The sequence below is a fragment of the Chiloscyllium plagiosum genome, chromosome 4 (genome assembly GCF_004010195.1).
Source record: "Chiloscyllium plagiosum isolate BGI_BamShark_2017 chromosome 4, ASM401019v2, whole genome shotgun sequence".
NCBI lineage: Eukaryota > Metazoa > Chordata > Chondrichthyes > Orectolobiformes > Hemiscylliidae > Chiloscyllium > Chiloscyllium plagiosum.
In genome coordinates, this window is record NC_057713.1 from 12,989,594 (window position 1) to 13,011,105 (window position 21,512).

Genomic DNA, 21,512 nt, shown 5'->3' on the forward strand with positions numbered 1-21,512 from the left:
CCATAACAAGTATCGCCCATTCTCAGGGAAAGGTGCCTTAATTTGAGTGCTCCCTTAATTGAGTGGGAAATCATTGGTGTGAATCTGTGTCTAGTACAATGTCTCAAGCATTGATACTCGAACATTAACCAGACTGAATGCTGAAAGTCACAACTTTATTAAACTGGCAGGTATATTTCATTTTCAGAAGTGTTGAATTTTTCAGTGTTTTGGATATTACATCGACTTAAAAGTTGAATTTTTGGAATCAAATTTTTTAGACTAAATGTAGGGAGACAGCTTTTACATGAGTTATACCTTACAAGGGATTGAAATCCATGGCAAACTTTTTAAAATGGTTTTGACAGTTTGTGTTTGCTGGCCATGTTCTGGATTCAGCAGGAACTGTATCCTAGTCTATATACTGGAAGTTTTTATGTTTTAAAAGGGGAAAAAAGCGTTGTGGAAAAGACTTTTCATGCCAAACATGTTCCCAAAACTAATGCAACGTGTAGGTAAAATGGAATATTTTGAGGCCAAATGTCAACAATACAAGGCATTGAGTCTTACCTTGTCTCATGATTTTGCCATTTCCAAAAGAAAATACAATTAAAATACAATCTGCACTTTAAAAAAATCACTTGATTTATGACACTTTTTAAATTCATTATTGGGGTTTGGGTACTGCTGGTTGGGCCAGCATATATTCCCCATCTCTTAGATGCTTTTGCGAAGGTGGTGGTGAGTTGCCTTCTTGAACCGTTGCAATCATTTGCTTCAGGTAGACCCACAATTTTGTTAGGAAGGGAGCTTCACAACTTTGTAGATATCGTAGACTATTTAGCATTTATTTATCATTTTATGCAAATAAGCATAACATTTTTGTTCTAATTTTAAACCAAAATAGATGTAAGACTATGCATCTTAAAATTGTGTATTACTGTATATTATGACTACAGCTTGAATGTTTGGATTCTGAATCTCATGCCACTGAGCATATGCCTACAATTTAAAACAAGGACCATTTTATTTATAAACAATGAATCAACCTTTTTATTATAGAAGTGTATAACATTTTCTGCTGTTGATGCCCTAAATATCGCAAAATTCTGAAAGGCTAATTTGTTTTTATGGCAACCAATTTCTTGCATAAATTCATTTTTTAAAAAAGTGAAATGTTAATGTTTTCTCACTTGAATTAATCCTTTTTATTCTCTTAGCTCATTTCTACTGAGTATGCTTCCTACTATACTGATCATCGGATTTCTGCTGTTTACCCTGAGAAGAGGGTCAGCAGGAATTGGCCGATCCGGACGTGGCATGGGTGGATTATTTAGCGTTGGTGAAACAACAGCCAAGATGCTCAAGGATGAAATTGATGTAAAATTCAAGGATGTTGCAGGATGTGAGGAAGCAAAGTTGGAAATAATGGAATTTGTTAATTTTCTGAAGAACCCAAATCAGTATCAAGAACTTGGAGCCAAAATTCCAAAGGTAAGTTGGAGACAAATCCAACTTCAAGAAGTGAAACTGCAGTGAGTAACATCTGAATGTAGCCAAGTGTCATTAACCTACTGCTATAGGTTTACTGTTGAATTAGGATCTCTGTTAGTACAGAGTTTTGAGGATAATTTGGAGGGCCAAAGGTCCTGTTCCTGGGCTGTAAATTTTCTTTGTTCTTAATAAGCTAATATCCCAATCTTCCAAATGTGGTCGACAGATTCAGTCCATATTGCTATGGGTCTGGAATCACATGTAGGCCAGACCAAGTAAGGATGGAAATTTCCTTCCCTCAAGGGCATTTTCCGACAATCAACAATGGATTCATCATAACTCTCCTAACTTCAGATTTTTATTGGATTAAAATTCCACCTTCTGCCATGGCAGGATTTGAAACTTGAGTCCCCAGCGCATCATTTGGGTCTCTGAATTGACAACCCACTGATAGTACCATTAGGTCATGTCCACCTTGAATGCAGTAATCCAGATGAGACTGAGTCAAAGTCCTGTGTAGGTTCAGTTCCCCATCCTAACTTCAAAAAATAAATTCTGGCTATTGATTGAAAAGATTAAGCAATTCACTGAGCATAAAGTGTTGGATCAATTTACATCATACTTGAAGGAGCATTTTTTGTTGTTGTATTCAGCCCACGGCCCTTGAACAAATTTTAAAATTAGATAATTTATAGCGAAATTAAACTAGCATTGCATTAGGTAGTAAGTTGCATGTTGATGTAAAGTTGTTTGATATGCATAAATCAAGTCCTTTGGGTTTTTTTGGATCAGAAAGTAATACATTATAATTGTACCTGTGAACGGATTAATGAGTTTCTCTAAACCCCATCCAAAGTGAATTAAGCATTCTTTTCGCAGGGAGCTATCCTTACGGGTCCTCCAGGCACTGGGAAAACTTTGTTAGCAAAGGCTACTGCAGGAGAGGCCAATGTTCCATTCATCACAGTTAATGGTTCTGAGTTCTTGGAAATGTTTGTTGGTGTGGGCCCTGCAAGGGTAAGTCTTACGGTATTTAATTTGAAGTTCTAAATGTTCAAAATGATCTGATGGTCTCTTTTTCCTAGAAAGGAACTGAAGATATCTTTGGAAGAAAGTCATGCCCATTCCTGAAAGGATGACTTTAAAAGTTCACACTAACTAACCCCACCTTGACTAGTTATTACAAATGCATGTACACATTAAGATAACTGTAGGTGAGAAGATACTCAATCCAAGAAGGTCAACAGGATAGTAGATTTGTTCCCTTAAACAGTACTAATTCACTTTGATCACAGCTTGATCAATGTTATTTGATGAGCTTAAATCCAACCATTCAATCCTTCACATCTGTTTGGTATTCAATCTGCTTAAAGTTGGTGTGTATATACAACCTATTTACCGAGCCTTTAATACATAACATACCCTTTTCCAACTAAAATCCATCATTTCCAGTATGAAAATATCAATTTATCTACAATTTTACAAGCCTTTAGGAAAGGAAGCTACAAGTCGCTACACCCTATGTAGGAAAAGTAATTCTTGATGTCATTCCAAAGTGGTCTAGCTCAGGTTTAATGATTGTAGCTCCTTGTTCTGAATCCCCCAAAATAGACATTTCTCTGTTGAAGACCTTTGGAATTTTAAACATCCTGATTATATCCCCATTATCTTCTAAACTTAAGATAATTCAAACCAAATTTATGCCATGTGTCCTCATAATTTAGCCCTGTCAGTGCCTCTATCAATCTGGTGAGTTTGTGCCTTACTCTCTCAAAAAATCAATATGTCCTTCCTGAGTAGGAGAGCCAAATATGTCATGCACCTGCCTGGTGTGTTTTCAGCAGTGGGGAGACGTGTAAAGTAATGTGGGCATCCAGTCCACCACCTTGCCTCTTAGCAAGCAATGCCTGCCGTATGGCAAATAGGTGCTCCGCTTATTGTATGCGAATAAATAATTCAAGGTCAGTTGAGCTTGTTTCCTCACCTTGAACGCTATGCCACAGCTTTGCTCACTTATTTACTCTGTCCCTTAACTTAGCTACTTATTGTGCTTCCCATCTTAACGTCATCTGCAAATTTTGCTGTAGCGTTCTCTCTTCTTCCAAGTCCTTGATATATATGATGTAAAGATGTAGCCCTGGTACAGATCCTTGGGAATTTCCACTTATCACATCTAATCCTCGTATACCTTGTTCCTGCTCACTACCTTCTACCTCCCAATCAAATATTTGCCATGTAATTGCCGTTCTCTATTTGCATTTACTCAGTGCAGACATGTTGGTCACATGTTAGATTCTGGAGCATACTGTTCCTTTAAAGTCAGTCCTCAGGAATTTGGGATACGAGACTCTATTTGTAGTACATTTTGATTTACTGTAATTAATGGGTGGTGCTAATAGTTGTGGATTTTTTCACTCCATATTTGAATAAATCAATCTCTGATCAGGTGTAGAGTGAATCATAAATTGAGTAACGATTCCTGTGCTGTGCTGCAGTTCCGGTTTAAACTAGTAACAACCTATCACTTTCTACTGTTTACTGTAGCCATCCAGTATTGAAGGCTGATTGACAGAAATCATTTTGTGAAGAGTTATGTTCTGAAATTGCTCTATCAAGGACTATAAATGAGCAATTAACACTTGTAGTGTTTAATCTACAATTGTCAGTTTGTCCCTATGTATTTTATCTATCCCTAGCAGAAAATCAGTTGTCAACACTTTACATAAAAGAAATTCTGATCAAGCATTAGTTGTCATGCTTCTAATCTACTTTTCCAAATTCAGGTTAGGTCATTGTCAGATGGCCTCTAAGATCTTTTTGTTGACTTTAATCTGATTAAAAGAAACATGTCAATGTACACTGAAGTAATCGATTCTATACTTACTCCATTTTCTGTCTGACCTTCTGATTTTGCTATGTATTTGAAATTTTAAAAAAAAGTGATTTAGGTTCCATTGTCACTCAATAGATTGACAACTTTTTAGTCAGTCAGACCTTATCTGAACATTGGTTTTGAACAGTTTTGATATTAATGTTGTTATACTCTATTGTTTACATTCTGAATTTGCATCATAATATGTATCAAATGATCTCCTGAACATTTTCAGACTGAATGCTTCTGTGCATCCAATCTTGGTATAAGCAATGCAAGTTCCATTGAAAATTGCTGTTTAATTAGCTTTTGCAGGAAATTCCATTATAAAAGTAATGCATGCCCAACTGCGCTCATCTCATAATGCAAAATGCTTTCTTAAAGAGAGTCAGAATTTACAGTAAAAAAAATCTGACCATTACTTACTTAAAGATCAGCCTGTATCTAAAATAGATCATAAGTACACAGTTGTATACAGTTAAACACACAAACTCATAAATTGTTTTCCAAAATATGAGAGAGCTCAATAAACTGATCAAATAGAATGTCTCATCGTCTGGCTGCTCTTTTGAATGTATCAGAATGGCGTACCTGCAAGATAGGTGCAGATTAAATCTACGCAAGAATATAATTTGTCCATTTCTGTCTTAAGTTTCTTTTGTAATGATGGGCTGCAAAGTCTTAATTACTGTCAAACAACTTCTCTGGCACTCAATTAACCAAGTGCATAGTCTCATCCTAGAGATTTTATAGAACCTTTATTTTTAAAAAGCAATTCATTTTTTCCTTTGTTTCTTTTTCACTCTTTAAAAAATACAAAATATACAAGAGTATCAATTCTTCAAATGAGTAATTGTGTCTCCAGACTCTATCAGAGATTCTTGTCCAGAGATTTGAGCATAAGCGTTTCGTGAGAACTCCTGTACTCAGGTAGTGTTGAGCTGTTACAGATGCCAATTTATACCATCTAGAAAGACAAGTCTGCAAATACATAAGAACACCACCACCACAAGTTCCCCTCCAAGCCATATACCATCCTGACTTGGAATTGTTTCTCAAGTGGACAACATGTCCATTGCTGTCTACATATCCTTTGTAATAATGGACTGCAAAGTCTTAATTATTGCCAAACAACTTCTCTTGCACTCGGAATTAACCAAGTATGAAAGAGAGAAGGCTACAGCAAAATTTGGGAAGCACAATAAGTAGATGAGAACATGAAATTATTAAGGGACAGAGTAATTAAGTGAGCAAACCTGTGGCACAGCATTCAATGTGAGGAAACAAGCTCAACTGACCTTGAATTATTTATTTGCATACAGTGAGTGGACCACCTATTTGCCATAGTGTGAGCATGGGGCTAAGGGGGAAGATGGTGGACTGGATCCCCACATTACTTCACATGTCTCCCCACTGCTGAAAACACACCAGGCAGGTGCATGGCCTATTTGGCTCTCCTACTCAGGAAGGACATATTGACTTTTTAGAGAATAAGGCTCAAACTCACCAGATCGATTATAGGCACTGACAGGGCTAAATTATGAGGACACATGGCATAAACTTGGTTCGAATTATCTTCAGTTTTCAGTGTTGCTGGATCAAATTTTGGCACTTTCTCCTAATAGCATTGTGTCCCTACATCCCAAAGATGGCAAAGCAGTTCACCACTGCTTTCTCAAGGGCTGTTAAGTTGTGCTAACCTACCAGTGATGCCAATATCTGCTGAATGAACTTTTAAAAAACTACAAGGACCATCCTTCCACATTTACTTGATTGGCTGTAAAGCACTTTGAGATGACCTAAAGTCATGAAAAATACTATAGAAATAAAAATCTTTCTTCCTCCTTACCTTTTCCTTACTTTTTACTTTAGACTGACTTGTAAAGAATAAAAGTAGTTTCAGTAAATTTATACCATGTACATAAACATCCTGAGTAAGGTGTCACACTTCTAGGTGCGAGACCTGTTTGTAATGGCTCGAAAAAATGCTCCTTGTATCCTCTTCATCGATGAGATTGATGCAGTTGGAAGGAAAAGAGGTCGAGGTAATTTTGGAGGGCAGAGCGAGCAGGAGAACACACTAAATCAGTTATTGGTAGAAATGGATGGTGAGTACAATTTACTGGTATAACTAGATCTGTCTTTGGAATATGATGCTCTCTGTATGCTTTTTAATACATATATGTAGTGCATCAATTGTAAAATTTAACACCTATTAAATGCCATTTTAATGCAAAAACATGTATTCTTGGTTGCTTATCTGAGCTGACATTTGTGCATTTTGGACTGATAATTTCCCTTCTCACAAAGCTGAACTGAACTGACCTGACCCTAACCACATTTTCCCTTGCTCCATACTCCTCATCATGTTTAAGTCCTTCAAAGATTCTTTTATTCTTTGCTGAGATGTGAGTTTCACTAATAAGACCAGAAATTGATGGCTGTTCTCATTGATCTGAAAGTAAGGACATTTTGGAGGCAGTTAGGAGTCAGCCACATTGCTGAGAGTCAGCAGCCACATGGAGACCAGACCAGCTAAGAATGGCAGAACATTTTTATGAAGATTGATAGTTTCATGGTCAGTATTTCTCAGGCTGACTTTCAATTTCAGGTTTTATTAAATTTAATTCAAATGTCATCAACATGGATCTCTATATTACTATTCCAGTGGCATTACCACTATACCACCATCTAGGAGGACTTAGTGCAGGGCTTCTGTTGATGTCTGTGTTGAGGATGAGATTTGCGTTGGCTCAGTATTGTGATCACCATCTGAATAGATTCAACCAACAGTAACCCTTTTAAAATTACCCATTACTTCACCTGTGATTTTTCTGGCCAAGCAGTAGAGTCAGTTTTGAATGAGAAATGCAAGAGAAAAAGCCGTTTAGTGCAAGAATAGAGTTACAGGCCAAGGCACTGTCATTTTTACAACCAAAGCGGCACAGTTCAGGAGTTGAAAGGTCCCAGAAGCACGCTGGCAGTGACTGTGGAAAAGCAAGAGTGAGTTACGTGAGGGCATAGGGTGTCAAGTGGGTAAGGCAGGGGAGGGTTAGGGTGGCAGGTTGAAAATGGGGTGGTTAGGGTCCAAGATAAGATTAGAGTGGTGCTGGAAAAGCACAGCAGGTCAGGCAGCATCCGAGGAGCAGGAAAATCGATGTTTCGGCAAAAGCTCCAAATCGGGAATGTTGCCTCAAGCTGTCTGATTCTGTGCTTTTCCAGCATCACTCTAATCTGACTCTAATCTCCAGCATTGCAGTACCCATTTCTGCCTAGGGTGCCAGATAAGTTGAGTGCATGTGGTGTGGCAGAATGTTTTGTTTGGCAGGATCTGTGGTGTCAGGCCTGGGTTGGGGGAGGTTGGTGGGGGCGGGGTGGGAATGCCCTGGCTGCTTTTATATCTGGGAGCATGAGTTAGGAGTCAAAAGAGATGTACAAGGGTTTTTTTGTGCATTGGGTTGGCATTGTCAATGGTGAGTTGGGGGTCAATTCATAGTTACCCAGGAGTTAGTCAGTTTTTAATCCTGTAACTTTATCTAGGTGACTATTAATCTTAAGAGTTGGAATTCCCCACATTTTAAGGTACTTTTTCAGTTAATTCCAGATGCATTGAAGTTTTTCAACAGATTTCAATTTCCTGGTCAGTTCCTGTAGAGTCAGCTGTGCTGGGATCCTGCACAGTACTGGTGCACAACTCCAGTCTATGCTGTTCTAATAACTAAGCAGGTTAGCTGCAGTCACTATCTGTATTACAAATAATTATCTTATATTTGTATTGGCCACTTTACATGAATCATTATGGAAGGAAACACTATGTCATCACTTAGGCATTTATGCATTTTAAAACTGCAGTACAAACTGATGGCTGCAAAGGCCATGTTAGTACAGATGGTTCGTGAAAATCTATTATAAATATTTCAATTTCAGCATCATGCATGGTACATATAGGAACATTTTAAAACTGTACCTAAGTATTTTCTCTCAGATTTTCAAAGTGCTATTCATATCTACATCAACTTGACGGTGCATAGCCAAACTGGGGAATGATGGGTATTTTTCTCTACTGCATTAATTTGAATAAATGATTCTTGCTCAGGATAGGGTATTTCTCCAGTGGAGTATTTATTCTTGTGACATTTGGTTTTCACCTTGCTACCTCCCTTCCATTAGACTCCACCTCCTGATGCTGCCTGGCTTGCTGTGTTCTTCCAGCCTCCTTACATTTCACATGTTTCTGTGCAGCAGTACCTCCCCCGCTGAACCTCTGACTGCACTTCTTTGTTTAGCCACGAGATGATGCACAAGAATGATCAGCACTGATTTCCTGCCTACTGTGGCTGCAGATGCAAAATAAAATTCATGTGAATTTATGAACACCTCCATGAGAAGTTTTGATTCTCTCTTCCTTCCAGTCAAAGCTGCTGTACCTCTGCAAGGTTTCTGCTTCTTGCTATGCTAAAAATTGGGAACTGCAAAAGCAATTGTCATATTACTTCCTGCTGGGGCAATGGGCCTGCATTGTTTTGCAACTACAGCCTCATCTTACTTCCCTGTTTTAGCATTCTTAATGGCTTTCTCATTTCGGAGCTACTTCCAAATTGAATGCGAAAAATTGCAGTTATGCTTACAAAAAATGTAATTGTACTTTGACAAGGTTCTTCCAAATAGGAAACCTGCAACTGTTAAGTTCCTATGTGGGGAGGAATGAACTGGCTGTACTATTTTATTCATCAATTCCTTTGGTTCATTGCAACATGGTTAATCTATAATTGGTCTCTCTTCCTAAGAAAGGGTGCTCTTACCATAGAGGAAGTGCAGTGAAGGATTGCTAAGCTGATATCAAGGATTGCAAGACTTGTGTGAGGAGAGATGGGTTTGAGTGAACCTGTATTTCCTTGAATTTAGAGCGATGAGAAAGAATGAAATTTTAGCAGGGCTAGGCAAACCAGATCCAAGGAGGATGTTTCCCCACAGTTGGCGAATCTAGAGCCAGGGATCACAGTCTCGGAATATAGGTAAAGCATTTAAGACTGAGATTTATTCACATTTACATGGTGTTGAGATAGACGATTAGCCATGATCCTGTTGAATGGTGGAACAGGCTTGAAGGGTTGAATGGCCTATTTCTATTCCTATCTGTTTCTATAAATGATATCTTATTTTGTGAGTACCTTTCTCTCTGACCCAATTGAACTTTTATTATAAAGAAACCAATTAGGTCAGGCTTTCTTGAATTATGAAAAAGTGTGAATTAATTAGTTACTAAATATGCGAAGAACTAAAGCAGCATACATGTTCACACATTAGAAATAAGAGGCAAGTCCAAAAAGGTAAAAGTTTTTCACACCCACTAATGTGTGGATCATATTTTTAGATTAGATTCCCTACAATATGGATAAAAGCCCTTCGGACCAACAAGTCCACACTGACCCTCCAAAGAGTAACCCACCCAGACCCATTCATTTACATTTACCCTTGACTAATGCACCTAATACTTTGGGCAATTTAGCATGGCCAATTCACCTGACCTGCACTTTCTTTGTGATTGTGGGAGGAAACCAGAGCAGACGTGGGGAGAATGTGCAAATTCCACACAGACAGTCACCTGGAGGTGGGAATTCACCCCGGGTCCCTGGCACTGAGGCATCAGTGCTAACCACTGAGCCACCATGCCGCCGCATTTTGGATAGGCTGAATAGTCTAGGTCTTTTCCCTAGGTTGGGTGAGTCAAAAACTTTAAAGTGAGAGCAGAAAGATTTAAAAGGGACCTCTGACATCTTTTTCATGCAGAGGGTGATGAGCATATGGAATGAGCTACCAGAGCGCGTGGTGGAGGCTGGTACAATTACAACATTTAAAAGGCATTTGAATGGGTATATGATAGGAAGGATTTAGAGGGATGTGGACCAAATGCAGGCAAATGAGACTAGATTTATCTAGGATATCTGGTCAGCATGGATGAGTTGGACCAAAGGGTCTGTTTCTGTGCTATACATCTATATGATTCTATATACAAATTGTTAGAGAAGAGCTGATAGTTGAATGTTGTGGCCTTTGCAGGGGAAGTTACCAGTATCTTTGATGTTGAGATTCTTGGTTGTGTAGGCTGATTGAAGTTTCATTGTCCTAATTCCTACAACATTCTGAGTCTCTGAGGGTGCTCCTTTAGTTAACCCTGCATAGCAGAGTAGCACAGTCTGTCAACTATGACTTTCGGAGCATGCTAATGCAAAATGCAGTCTAGTACACATCAAAGCATTCAGTCCCACTGATCCACTCCAGTCTGAAATTTTGTGAAGTGTAGGTGAGAAAAGGCAGTTGCAGCAAGATTTAGGTAAATATTTTATTATTACACTTTTTTTGAAAGAGCTGTAAATTTTGAAGAAAAAACTAACTTGATATTCAAGAATCAAAGGAAGTTGCTCAGCTTGTGTTAGTTATGATAATCATATCAACCCTCCACTTACTCATCAAGAGGTATGAAATAAATATGGAAATGAAACTCAAAACAGGCAGAGTAACAGAAATTAGTTCGTGTTTTCCTGCTTTCCTGTTGTGTTCAGCTGTATGTTCCTGTTAGAGCACAGGAAAAGAAACACTGCTGACCTTGACGCACACAGATGTTATTGTTCTGCAAGGTTTGAAAAGAAAAACTCATGATATGTGAGTAACACATTTGTGTGCATATTTTTATGGCTAGCTAACAGGAAGCAGACAGCAGATATAAATGGTCATGTTCATTTTATTTAATGTACTCATGGGATGTGGGTAAAATGACTGGACCAGTGTTTTTTAACTCATCCCTACTTGCCATTGAAAAAGTGGATGTGTGCTGCCTTCTTGAATCGGTGCAGTTCATGAGCCTCACAGCACCAGAGACCCGGTTCGATTCCAGCCTCGGGCAGTTGTCTGTGTGGAGTTTGCACATTCTCCCTGTGTCTGTGTGGGTTTCCTCCGGGTGCTCCGGTTCCCTCCCAAAGTCCAAAGATATGCAGGTCAGGTGAATGGGCCATGCTAAATTGCCCATAGTGTTAGGTGCATTAGTCAGAGGGAAATGGTTCTGGGTGGGTTACTCTTCAGAGGGTTGGTGTGGATTGGTTGGGCCGAACAGCCTGTTTCCATACCGTAGGTAATCTAATCTAAACTAAACTGTGTTGTACTTAGACCCACAATGCTGTTAGGAAGGGAATTCCAGGATTTTAACACAACAGCACAATGTATTTCCAAGTCAGGATGGTGATGGAGGGGAACTTGCAGGTGATGGTGTTCCCAAGCATTTGTTACCCTTGTCTTTGTAGATGGTAGTGGTTGTGGGTTTATAGAGTGCTGTCTGAGGAGCCTTGGGTGAAACTCTGTAGTGCATCTTGTAGATGGCACATGCTGCTGCCATTGAGTTGTGGTGGTGGGGGAGTGGATGTAGTGCTGATCAAGCAGCCTGCTCAAATGCTGGATGGTGTCAAGTTTCTTCAGTACCCTTGAAGCTGAATCCATCTATCACACTCCTGATTTGTAGATGGTGGAAATGCTTTGGGATGTCAGGAAGGGAATTACTCGCTGTAGGAATCCCACATCTTGTAGCTACGTATTTCTATGGCTAGTCCAGTTTCATTTCTGATAAATGATAACCCCCAAGATGTTGATGGAGATTTGACTGAAGGTAAAACCACTGAATGCAATTGATAGATCGTGTCTTATTGGAGTTGATCATTACTTGACATTTGTGTTGCCATTTTTCAGTCCAAACCTGGGTCTTGTCCAAGTCAAGCTACATTTGTACATGGACTGCAGCAGTCTTGAATACTGTGCAGTCATCAGTGAACATCCCCATTTCTGACCTTATAATGGCGTAGAGTGCATTGTCTAAGCAGATGAAGATGGTTGGGCATAGCAAAATACCCTGAGAAACTCCTGCAGAGATGTCCTGGAACTGAGGTGACTGATCTCCACAGCCACCATCAACTTCCTTTGTACCAGCTATGAATCCAAACAGCAGAAAGTTTTCCCTCGATCCTCATTGATTCCAGTTTTGCTCGAGCTTCATGATGCCAAATACAGCCTCGATATCAAGAGCAGTCACTGCCTGCTCACTGCTGGAATTCAGCTTCTTTGTCCATGTTTGAATCAAGGCTGTAATGAGGTCAGAAGTTGACAAAAGCCAAACTGAGCGCCAGTAAGTAGATTATTATTGAGCGGGTACTGCTTATCAATTTGGGAAGGGGCCATACTGGACCTGGTGTTGGGGAGTGAGCCCAGCCAGGTGGTTGAAGTTTCAGGCGGGGATTACTTTGGGAATAGTGATCATAATTCCATAAATTTTAGAATACTTATGGACAAAGATGAGTGGTTCTAAAGGAAGAGTGCTAAATTGAGGAAGCGAGAGAGGAAATAGTTGGGACCGTAAAAGATATCTTTGCAGCATTCTTGAACATGGGTGAGGTCTGAGGACTGGAGAATTGCTAGAGTTTTTCCCCTTGTTTAAGAAGGCTAGCAGAGATAATCCAGGTAATTATAAACCAGTGAATCTGATGTCAGTGGTAGGGAAGCAGCTGGAGAAGATACCGAGGGATAGGATCTATTTATATTTGGAAGAAAATGAGTGTACTAGTGATAGGCAGTAGGTTTTGTGCAGGGATGGTTATGTCTTAGCAACTTAATAGAATTCTTTGAGGAAGTGACAAAGTTGATTGAGGGAAGGGCCATAAATGTCATATACATGGACTTTAATAGGGCGTTTGATAAGGTTCCTCCTTGCGATGTTGATGGAGAAAGTGAAGTTGCATGGGGTTTAGGGTGTACTAGCTAGATGGATAGAGAAATGACTGGGCAACAGGAGACCAGGTAGTGTAGTAGTGGAAGGAAGTTTCTCAAAATGGAGAACTATGACCAGTAGTATTCCACAGGGATCCATGCTAGGACAACTGTTGTTTGTAATGTACATAAATGATCTGGTGGAGAGTATAAGTAATCTGTTTAGCAAGTTAGCAGATGTCACTAAGATTGGTGGAAGAGCAGATAGTGAAGAGCACTGTCAGAGAATGCAGCAGAATATGCATAGATTGGAGAGTGGGGTAGAGAAATGGCACATGGAGTTCAATCCAGGTAAATGGAAGGTGATGCATTTCGGAAGATCCAATTCTAGAGCAAAGTATACAGTAAATGGAAAAGCCCTGGGGAAAATTGATGTACAGAGAGATCTAGGTGTTCAGGTTCATTGTTCCCTGAAGGTGGCAACACAGGTCAGTAAAGTGGTCAAGAAGGTATACGACATGCTTTCCTTCATCGGATAGGATATTGAGTACAAGAGTTGGCAGGTCGTGTCACACTTGTATAGGATTTTGGTTTAGCCACATTTGGATTACTGAGTACAGTTGTCACCACATTTACCAGAAGGATGTGGATGCTTTGGAGAGTGCAGAGGATGTTAACCAGGCTGTTGTTTTTTATGAAGGGTGCTAGCTGTGATGAGAGGTTGAGTAGATTAGGATTATTCTCATTAGAAAGACGGAGGCTGAGGGGGATCTAATTGAAGTCTACAAAATCATGAGAGGTATAGACAGGGTGGATAGCAAGAAGTTTTTTTTCCAGAGTGGGGGACTCAATTACTAGGGGTCAGGAGTTCAAGGTGAGAAGGGAAAGGTTTAAGGGAAATATGCATGGGAAGTTCTTTTCGCAGAGGGTGATGGGTGCCTGGAATGTGAAGAGTTGGTGGAGGCGGGCACGATAGTGTCATTTAAGATGTATCTAGATAGGTTAATAAGTGGGTAGGGAGCAGAGAGATACAGATCTTTAGAAAATAGGTGACGGGTTTAGATAGAGGGTCTAGATTGGCACAGGCTTGCTGTGCCAAAGGGCCTGTTCCTGAGCTGTTATTTTCTTTGTTCTTTGATAGCATGGTTGATGACAAGTTTCCATTTCGGCACCATGACTCAGTAGTTAATACTGTTGCTTCACAGCGTCAGAGATCTGGGTTCACTTCCACCTTTGGGTAACTGTATAGTGTTTGCACATTCTCTTCATGTTTGCATTGGTTTCCTCCCACATTCCCAAGGTGCAGGTTAGGTGAATTGGTCGTGCTAAATTGCCCACAGTGCCCAGGGATGTGCGGACCAGCCATGGTGGGAGTGTTGTGGATCTGGGTGGAATGCTCTACGGTGAGGACTCGATAGCGCAAGTGGCCTGCTTCCACACTGTAGGAATGCTATGATTCTTTAGCATTGATCGCAAAAAGACTGATTTTCCTATATCACACCATGTTGGATCTGTTCTGCTTTTTGTGTACAGAATATACTTGGGCAATTTTCCACATTGTCACTTAAATCCTAGTGTTGTATCTGTACTGGAACAGCTAAGCTAGGGGTATGGCAAGTTCTGAAGCACAAGTTCTCTGTACTGTTGCTGAAATATTGTCGGGGGCCAAATATCTTTGTTATCCAGTGCATACAATCCTATCTGGTATCAGATGGAGTGAGTTGAATCAAAAGGATATGAGGTGCCGATTGAAACATATAGAGTTGAAATGATGATACTTCTCAGGAGAATCTAAAGCTAGGGTTTGTATGTCATATTAACAAGAGCTTTATTGAGAGTGTTACTGTTTTTTTGTTTGGCAGGATTCAACACAGCAACCAATGTGGTGGTTTTGGCCGGCACGAACCGCCCAGATATCCTGGACCCTGCACTGATGAGGCCCGGTCGATTTGACAGACAAATTTTCATTGGTAGGTCTGACCCATGCTATTTGCTTTATTTATTCTGAGGCAAGCTGACACCAGTAGAATGTATCTTGTGCAAAAGCACGTGAGAGTGTAAAGCACAAGGACATGAGATAGGAGCAGACCATGTGCTTTCTCAAGCCTACTCAGTCATTCCACACAATCATGTCTGATCTTGAACTTCCATTTTGTTTTCCTGCCCACTCCCCATATCCCATGATCCCTGAGAAATCAAAAATCTACCAATCCCAGCCTTGAATCAATTCAATGAAGAAGCATCTACACCTCTCTGGATAAAAAAATTGCAAAGATTTGCAACCTTTTATATGAAGAAATTTCTTCTTATCTCAGACCTAATGATCATCTCCTTATTCTGATTCTGTGTGCCCACATTTTAGATTCCCTAGCCAGCAGAACAGAATATTACACAATGCTGGAGAAACTCAAGGTTTGGCAGCATCTATGGATAGAGAAACTGTTCTGAAGAAGAGTCATTTTAGACTTGAAATATTAATGGTTTCTGTTTTCACAGATGCTCCCAGACCTGCTGAATTTTGCCAGCATTCTTTGTGTTTGCTTCAGGTTTCCGGCATCCACAGTTTTTGCCTTTGTCTTTCAGAATTTTGCAAGTTTCAGTTAGATAACCTCTGGTTAAAAGAAAATCTTCTCATCCCAGGAACCAATCTAGTGAATCTTTTCCATAACAATCAAAACCTGTATAGCCCATCATTAAATATTGAGACCAAAATTTCACAAAGCCCAGTGGAATTGTAGCGAGGTGTCTTTATTTTCTAATGCTCCATGAAGGCCAACAGGCCATTTGTTTTTCCAAATGTTTCCTGTACCTACATGTTTCATTTCTGTGCTCCTAGCATGAGCGCACTCCTGTTTCTCTGAACACCAACATTTAGAAGTTTCATACTTTTTTAAGAAATGCTCTGTTTTTCTATTATGTTGAAAGTTACTAACCCCTAACTTCTCACATTCTACTCCATTTACTATCTCATTGCCCACTTGATTAATTTGTCAGAATTTCTTTACAGCCTTTCTGTGCCCTCACAGCTTAGCTTTCTACCTAACTTTATGGCATAAACAAAACAAATATTGAAATTTGAAATGTGCACATTTGGTTTAATGTTTACAAAATAATTCATGGAAAGCTATGTGCTGGGTTCGAGATGCTATTCTCTTTGTCCAGTCCAAAGGACAGCTTGTCTTGCAGCTAGACTTTAGGTTACAGTAAGAGATGGAAGGAGTAGCCACTGGGATAACATCTCCATTCCCGTCAGTGCTGTAGCCTAAACAAAAATCTACCAACTTGTGAACTTCTGTGCAACATACCATTCTTAGAGTAGAAATCATTCCTCTGACAAAACCGTTTTGTCATCCCGACCACCCTCCATGCTGTCAGGCAGTATGGAGGCAAACTTTTAAATTATTACCTTATGGAAAGAACAACTGGAAGACCCACTATTCTTGCATTCAGGCTCCCAACCCAAAATTCATCTTGATGCTTTGTGTCCAGTATTTCAGATTAGCTTGGTTTTCTGATCCAGCTCAGCAACTAATGATCAACTTAGGCACGCACATGGGAGTTGCGTTTTTTAAAATTCACTCATGGGTGCCAGTATTTATTACCTGTTCCTAGTTGCCCTTAAGAAGGTAGTGGTGTGCTGCCTCCATGAACCGCTGCAGCCCATATGCTGTAGATAGACCCATGCATCGCAGACTCCAGTCGGGTGAGGCTAAGATCGCAGTTGGTGAATGGCACTGAGTGGCTCACCTTTCCTCACTCTATTGGAAAATGCAATCATTTGGGCAGCACGGTGACACAGCGGTTAGCACTGCTGCCTCACAGTGCCAGAGACCCGAGTTCAATTGCCACCTCACGCAACTGTCTGCGTGGAGTTTGCACATTCTCCCCATGTCTGCTTGGGTTTCGTCCGGATGCTGCGGTTTCCTCCCACAGTCCAAAAGTGTGCAGGTTAGGTGAATTGACCATGCTAAATTGCCTGTAGTGTTAGGTGAAGGGGTAAATGTAGGGGAATGGGTCTAGGTGGATTGCTCTTCGGAGGGTCGGTGTGGACTTGTTGGGCCGAAGGGCCTATTTCCACACTCTAAGTAATCTAATCTAATCTTAAGGTAGAGTGCTTGCAAATTTGTCCTGCTTACAAAACTGTACTCGGGAAAGAATTGGGAGGCTCTAAATGAGTGTGAAAATTGGATTTTTTTTGTTTACGAATCCATACAGGCCCTTCGGCCCAACAAGTCCACACCGACCCTCTGAAAAGTAACCGACTCAGACCCATCCCCTTACATTTACCCCTAACTAACCTACATATCCCTAAACACTATGGGCAATTTAGCATGGCCAGTTCACCCTCACCTGCACATCTTTGGACTGTGGGAGGAAACCCACGCAGACACGGGGAGAATGTGCAAACTCCACACAGATAGTGCCTGAGACCAGAATTGAACCCAGGTCCCTGGCACTGTGAGGCAGCAGTGCAGCCCCAAAATTTTAAAAATGAATTAAATATAGATTGGTCCCAGGTGGTTGTTATAAACTATGTGAAACCTGCAATTTCAGGGAAATCCAAAGAGAAACCCTCTGTTCAATATTGTGGTCATGGTTTGGCTTAAGCTGGGCAAACTGACACAGTTTGTATTAATTCCAATCTGGAGGCTAAGTCTGTGCCCTTGCATATTTTATATTCTATCTTTTTTTTTTAATCAAGCATTTTAGTGGATAGAATAGAACGAAATGTACCTTGCATATGCTGCTTTTTCATTCTCACCTGGAAAAGGATGTGTGTTAAATTGAGTTTCTCAGCCTGGGCAGGGAAAAGTGGGAGACCTGTTAATCAGACCTGCTCTTGTGAATTTCTAAATGACATCATACTTCTAGAAAATTATTGAAGCAGACAATGAGTAGATTGTGTTGATACATCCTTTTACTTAAAGCCCTCCGTACTAATTTTTCCCTCTTACTTCTGTCTTAATAAAGGACCACCTGATATTAAAGGAAGGGCTTCGATTTTTAAAGTTCACCTCAAACCTTTAAAATTAGCAACTTCTATCAAAGGGGAGAATTTGGCAAGAAAATTAGCAGCGTTGACTCCTGGATTTACAGGTAAGTGTTAATTTTTGTCAATAGGTAATGCAGAAACAATTCCCTCCTATCAAAATTGCAGCAATTATAGTTGCACCCATTAATTTTCTGAAGCTCATTTATCAATCTTACAATTAAATTTATATATCTTCTCCAAAAAATCATAAGACTACTTTTTTCTACTTGGTCTTCCTCACTGCCGACTCAACCTTAAGAGAATCGTGAACTAGCATTCCCAAGTCCCTTTGTGTTTCAGATTTCTAAAGCCTTTCCCTGTTTAGAAAATAGTCTACTCTCTATTCTTCTTGCCAAAGTGCATAGTCTTTCCCACATTGGGCACAAAAATGGCAAATGGAATACCATCTCCTAGCCTGTTCAAGTCCTTCGAGAAAATCCTTGCATCCTCAACACCACATGTATTGCCAACTATCTTTGCGCCATCTGCAAAGGAAGTTCCATGATTTTGACCCAGAAGCAAAGGAATATTTCCAAGTCAGGATGATGATTTGTTTGGAGAGCAACTTGCAGGTAGTGATGTTCCCTTGTATATGCTGCCCTTGTTCTTCTAGATACATGAGGTCATGGTGGAGGGAGTGATTATATGTGGATATGGTGTTAATCAAGTGGTTTGCTTTTCCTGAATGATGTCAAGCTTCTTGAATGTGGTTGGAGCTACATTCATCCAGGCAAATGGGGGGTATTCCATCGCACTCCTGACTTGGGCCTTATAGATGATGGACAGGAGTGCCATGGATCTGCTTGAAAATGACAGTAGATGGGAAAATTTACGGCCCATAGTCACTGGTTAAACTGGAGTCTGTGGGCATCTAAGGAACAATGTCCCCCAAATAACTGGAATCATACCCGTCCTAAAGGAGATATTAGCAATTGTTGGAAATCAATAATCTTAGCTGCAGGACATCATACAGTATTCCTCATGGTACTATTCTAACCCCTTCTACCCTCAGTTACTTCATTAAATACTATCCTCCATCATAAATGCAGATAATCCAACTGTGTTTAGTTCTATTGCAATTTCTCAGATAATGAACCAACTCTTGGTTGCCTGTTACAAGACCTGGACAGCATTCATGCGTGGGAAGATAAGTGACACGTGCTCAGCAATGATCATCTCCAACAATGGAGAATCTAACCCCTTGACAGTGAATGGTGTTACCATTGTTAAACCCCAAAACATCAACATCTTGGGAATTGAGCAAAAATTAACTGGACTAGCCATGTCAATGCTGTGGCAATTGGGGAAGTAATGAGGCAGGTTATTATTCCTGGGGCTGTGTCTCCATCTTGGATGTTTCAATTGAGCCAGCTTCTTAGGGTAGAGATGTTCAGACTTCCATTATTCCGTTATCTGCAAAGGTGATTCCAGTTTTAATTTTAGGATTATACCCCCTTGTAGATTCCACATCAGAGGCAGTACATCAAATCCTTGTTGTCCATGGGGAATAGGAGCACAAACTTTCTGCAGAAAACAAAAAACGTGGATACCACTCTTGTTACGACATGGAATAAATTCTCCTGCTTTATTTAAACCAGTCTCACAGAAAAGATTTATCCCGTGTAGTAATCTGTCAAGATTTGAGTGGCCAAGAACTATGTAAAGTAAAAATTAACAACTTTATTTCTTAAAGTTTAACAGAGTAAAATTAACTAACAACTATTTACCATTCTTCATTCTAACCTATCTGTTACCTTCCCTTCTATAATACTAGTCCAATAAAACTCCCAATTAATATTTACAAAGCAACACTTCTTATCTCAAAACCAGGCAGCTGTAGGCTCTTGTTTTCGGATCTTCCTGTGTCATCTTTCCTCCTTGTTAGGAATTTCTGCATCACAGGTTCCTGATTGAGAAAGTACTTTTCAGACATTTTTTCAAGTAGTCTGTTACATGCTACAACTTGGCAGTTCTCCTCTCAACTGTTCAATTTTTCCCTAGTTTTGTACCCCAGGGCATTGGATTGTGTCATTGGCTCTTAAGATTGTCAGTATACTCAATCCAAACTGAATTGGAGTTTGATATTTTTCGGGGTATAATTTAAACTGATCGGCCGAATTCAAGTTTGTTTTTGTCTCCAGGCAATAAGCTAATCGAGTTTTGTGACTGAGTGTTACATTGTTACCTTATTGAGAATACATGGTGCTGTGTCTGGTAGTTCTGCTGCTTTAACTCTCTTAAGAGGTACACCACATCTTCAGAACACCTGTCCCCTTCAGAAAAAATTAACCATCATAATGAAAAGATGGCGTCTTTTTTTTCTACCTTTTAAACACCTGACCCTAACATGCCAATAACTTTCATATAAGTTCACCTTAACTTCTCCCTGTATACATAGGTATACAAAAAACATAGAGTTTACATGAGATTTGTCTTTATTCAATCAGTTAAATCCGCAATACGACATGTATGATTTTTAAATTAAAAGTCTGTAATGTCAAGACTCCAACGAAATAGTCTCATTCTTATCTTTGAAACGTTCTAAGAATGTAAGCGGATTGTGGTCCGTGTACACAACCGTCTCTGACACATGCACATTAAAATGCTATAAGGCCAGTACCAAACTCAAAAATTCCTTTTCAATTCTGGAGTATTTCCTCTGGTGGATGTTGATCATCTTAGAAACGTAACCAACTGGCATTTCAGTCCCATCCTCCTCTTCCTCTAGGAGTACAGCTCCAACTCCAATGTCACTAGCATTGATGGTGACTTTAAAAGGTTTTGAAACATTTGGTATGGCTAAAACTAGCTTGGTGGTTAATATTGATTTCAAATGGTCAGATGCCTCCTGGCATAGTTTCGGTGGACAGAACATTGTGATGTTCTTCAGCAAATCAGTTAACAGTGCCACTAAATTGCTGAAGTTTAGAACAAACTTTCGATAGAGTTCGTTGAGTCCTAAGAATCAAAGCACCTCTTTCTTTGAGGTTGGTCGTGGAAATTCCTCGATAGCCTTAGTCTTTGCGTTCCATGGGGTCAACCTTCCATGACCGATTTTATGTCCCAAGAATGACACCTCTGCTTTTGTGAATTCAGTTTTATTTAAGTTTATCACTGGTATAGCTTCTCGTAGTCATTCAAAGAGCTCTGCCACCTGTACCATGTGATCTTTTCAGGACTTACTAAAGATCACTACATCGTCCAAATAGACTGCACAGCCTGTTAACCCAGCTCCATCTCTGTTCATGAGTCTTTGGAATCTGGCGGGCAAGTTCGCCATTCCAAAGGGCATCACTTTAAATAGATATAGCCCATCTAGGGTTACAAACACAGAAATTTATTTTGCTGTCTCCGATAAAGGTACCTGCCAGTACCCATGCATTAAGC

The 21,512-nt window shown here is 40.0% G+C and overlaps 1 protein-coding gene across 2 annotated transcripts in view; it reads left to right on the top strand.

Annotated features, from left to right (window-relative positions):
• The window catches only part of afg3l2 (AFG3-like AAA ATPase 2), a 60,805-nt gene that overhangs the window by 23,761 nt on the left and 15,532 nt on the right, over nt 1-21,512 (top strand). For both annotated transcript variants that reach the window (XM_043687727.1, XM_043687726.1), the window contains exons 8-12: nt 1,200-1,473; nt 2,353-2,490; nt 6,300-6,453; nt 14,956-15,063; nt 18,065-18,190. In XM_043687727.1, the coding sequence (XP_043543662.1) occupies nt 1,200-1,473; nt 2,353-2,490; nt 6,300-6,453; nt 14,956-15,063; nt 18,065-18,190 (800 nt within the window). The remainder of the gene's footprint in view (nt 1-1,199; nt 1,474-2,352; nt 2,491-6,299; nt 6,454-14,955; nt 15,064-18,064; nt 18,191-21,512) is intronic.